Source organism: Osmerus eperlanus, chromosome 6, assembly GCF_963692335.1.
Source record: "Osmerus eperlanus chromosome 6, fOsmEpe2.1, whole genome shotgun sequence".
In the NCBI taxonomy this organism is placed as follows: domain Eukaryota; kingdom Metazoa; phylum Chordata; class Actinopteri; order Osmeriformes; family Osmeridae; genus Osmerus; species Osmerus eperlanus.
This window is the reverse complement of record NC_085023.1, coordinates 17,965,993-17,967,391: the sequence shown is the minus strand read 5'-3', so window position 1 is coordinate 17,967,391 and position 1,399 is coordinate 17,965,993. Positions and strand designations below refer to the sequence as shown.

Below are 1,399 nucleotides of genomic sequence, written 5' to 3'. Positions count from 1 at the left end.
CAGGTACAGACGTGTGTGTGAGAGGTGTGTGTGTGTGTGTGTGTGTGAGGCGTGTGTCACCATTAATACACAACAGAGCTCAAGACTTCCTAACGAGATGCTGAATCCTGGTCTCAGAGTTGCTGTCTAACTCTGGTGTTCCAAGTATGAGGTTCTCCTCACACACTTTGTGAGTGTGTTTGTGTGTGTGTGTGTGTATGGGTGACTTATGAAAGGCGTGTTGCCAGGGGCAGCTTGGCAACAGTCGTCAGCAGGCTTCAGGTGGCCAGGCCAGGAGATCCAGGGGACTAGGGACTGGAGGAGCCCAGGGAGAACAGCTGTTAATGGGCCAGAGAAGAATAGAGGAGGGCCTGTCTGGCTGGTTGTTATCTCTCGAGGATGGAAGGATGGATGGACTCTATCCCCCCACTGTCATTAGCAGGCCCGGAGGAAACCGAGGAGGGACACGCCTTTTCCCAGTAAATTACCGTAACCACATGACAAATCTGTGTGTGTGTGTGCATGTGTGCGCAAGAGAGAACAGGGTAATATGAAGGGAGGGAGGGACACAAAGATAGAGAGGGAGATAGATGGTTGTTGGTTAAGAACTTCTATTTAATTGACCACTCTTCATCGCTGCTTGATCACTCAAGAAACTACTGACCATCGAGAGCGCTACAATCATCACTAACAGTACAGACACCATTAACACTACAGACACCATTAACACTACAGTCATCACTAACACTACAGACACCATCGTAAGACACAAGGCCATCCTGCCTGCAGGGTTTATACAGTGGTGCTCTGCAGCATCCAAGACTTGAATCCATTGCAACAGAGCCTGTACAGTAGTGAGAAAAAGAGAGGGTGTGTGTGTGTGTGTGTGTGATAGCTGAGAATGACCAAGGCAGTGGTAAACTGCAATAGAGAGAGAGAGAGAGAGAGAGAGAGAGAGAGAGAGAGAGAGAGAGAGAGAGAGAGAAAGAGAGACAGAGACAGAGAGAGAGAGAGAGAGAGAGAGAGAGAGAGAGAGAGAGAGAGAGAGAGAGAGAGAGGGGAGTCAGGTGGCTGAGTGGTTAGAGAATCGGGCTAGTAATCAGAAGGTCGCTGATTCGATTCCCGGCCGTGTCAAATGATGTTGTGTCCTTGGGCAAGGCACTTCACCCTACTTGCCTCGGGGGAATGTCCCTGTACTTACTGTAAGTCGCTCTGGATAAGAGCGTCTGCTAAAATGACTAAATGTAAATGTAAGAGAGAGAGAGAGACAGAGAGAGAGCGACAGCGAGAGAGACAGACAGACAGACAGAGAGTAATGGGATATTGAGGGCCAGGCCACTGCAGTCTCAGATTACTGATAATGGAGGAGCACTAGAGGGAAACGCCTGATCAATAGGAGGGGAACGATCCTCATACACCA

The 1,399-nt window shown here is 49.3% G+C and overlaps 1 protein-coding gene across 1 annotated transcript in view; it reads right to left on the bottom strand.

Annotated features, from left to right (window-relative positions):
* Positions 1–664, bottom strand: part of LOC134022785 (sodium/calcium exchanger 1-like) — a 19,998-nt gene extending 19,334 nt beyond the window's left edge. Inside the window, exon 1 of the mRNA XM_062464535.1 lies at positions 644–664. Within this exon, the coding sequence (XP_062320519.1) occupies positions 644–664 (21 nt within the window). The remainder of the gene's footprint in view (positions 1–643) is intronic.
* Positions 665–1,399: the final 735 nt, after the last annotated feature.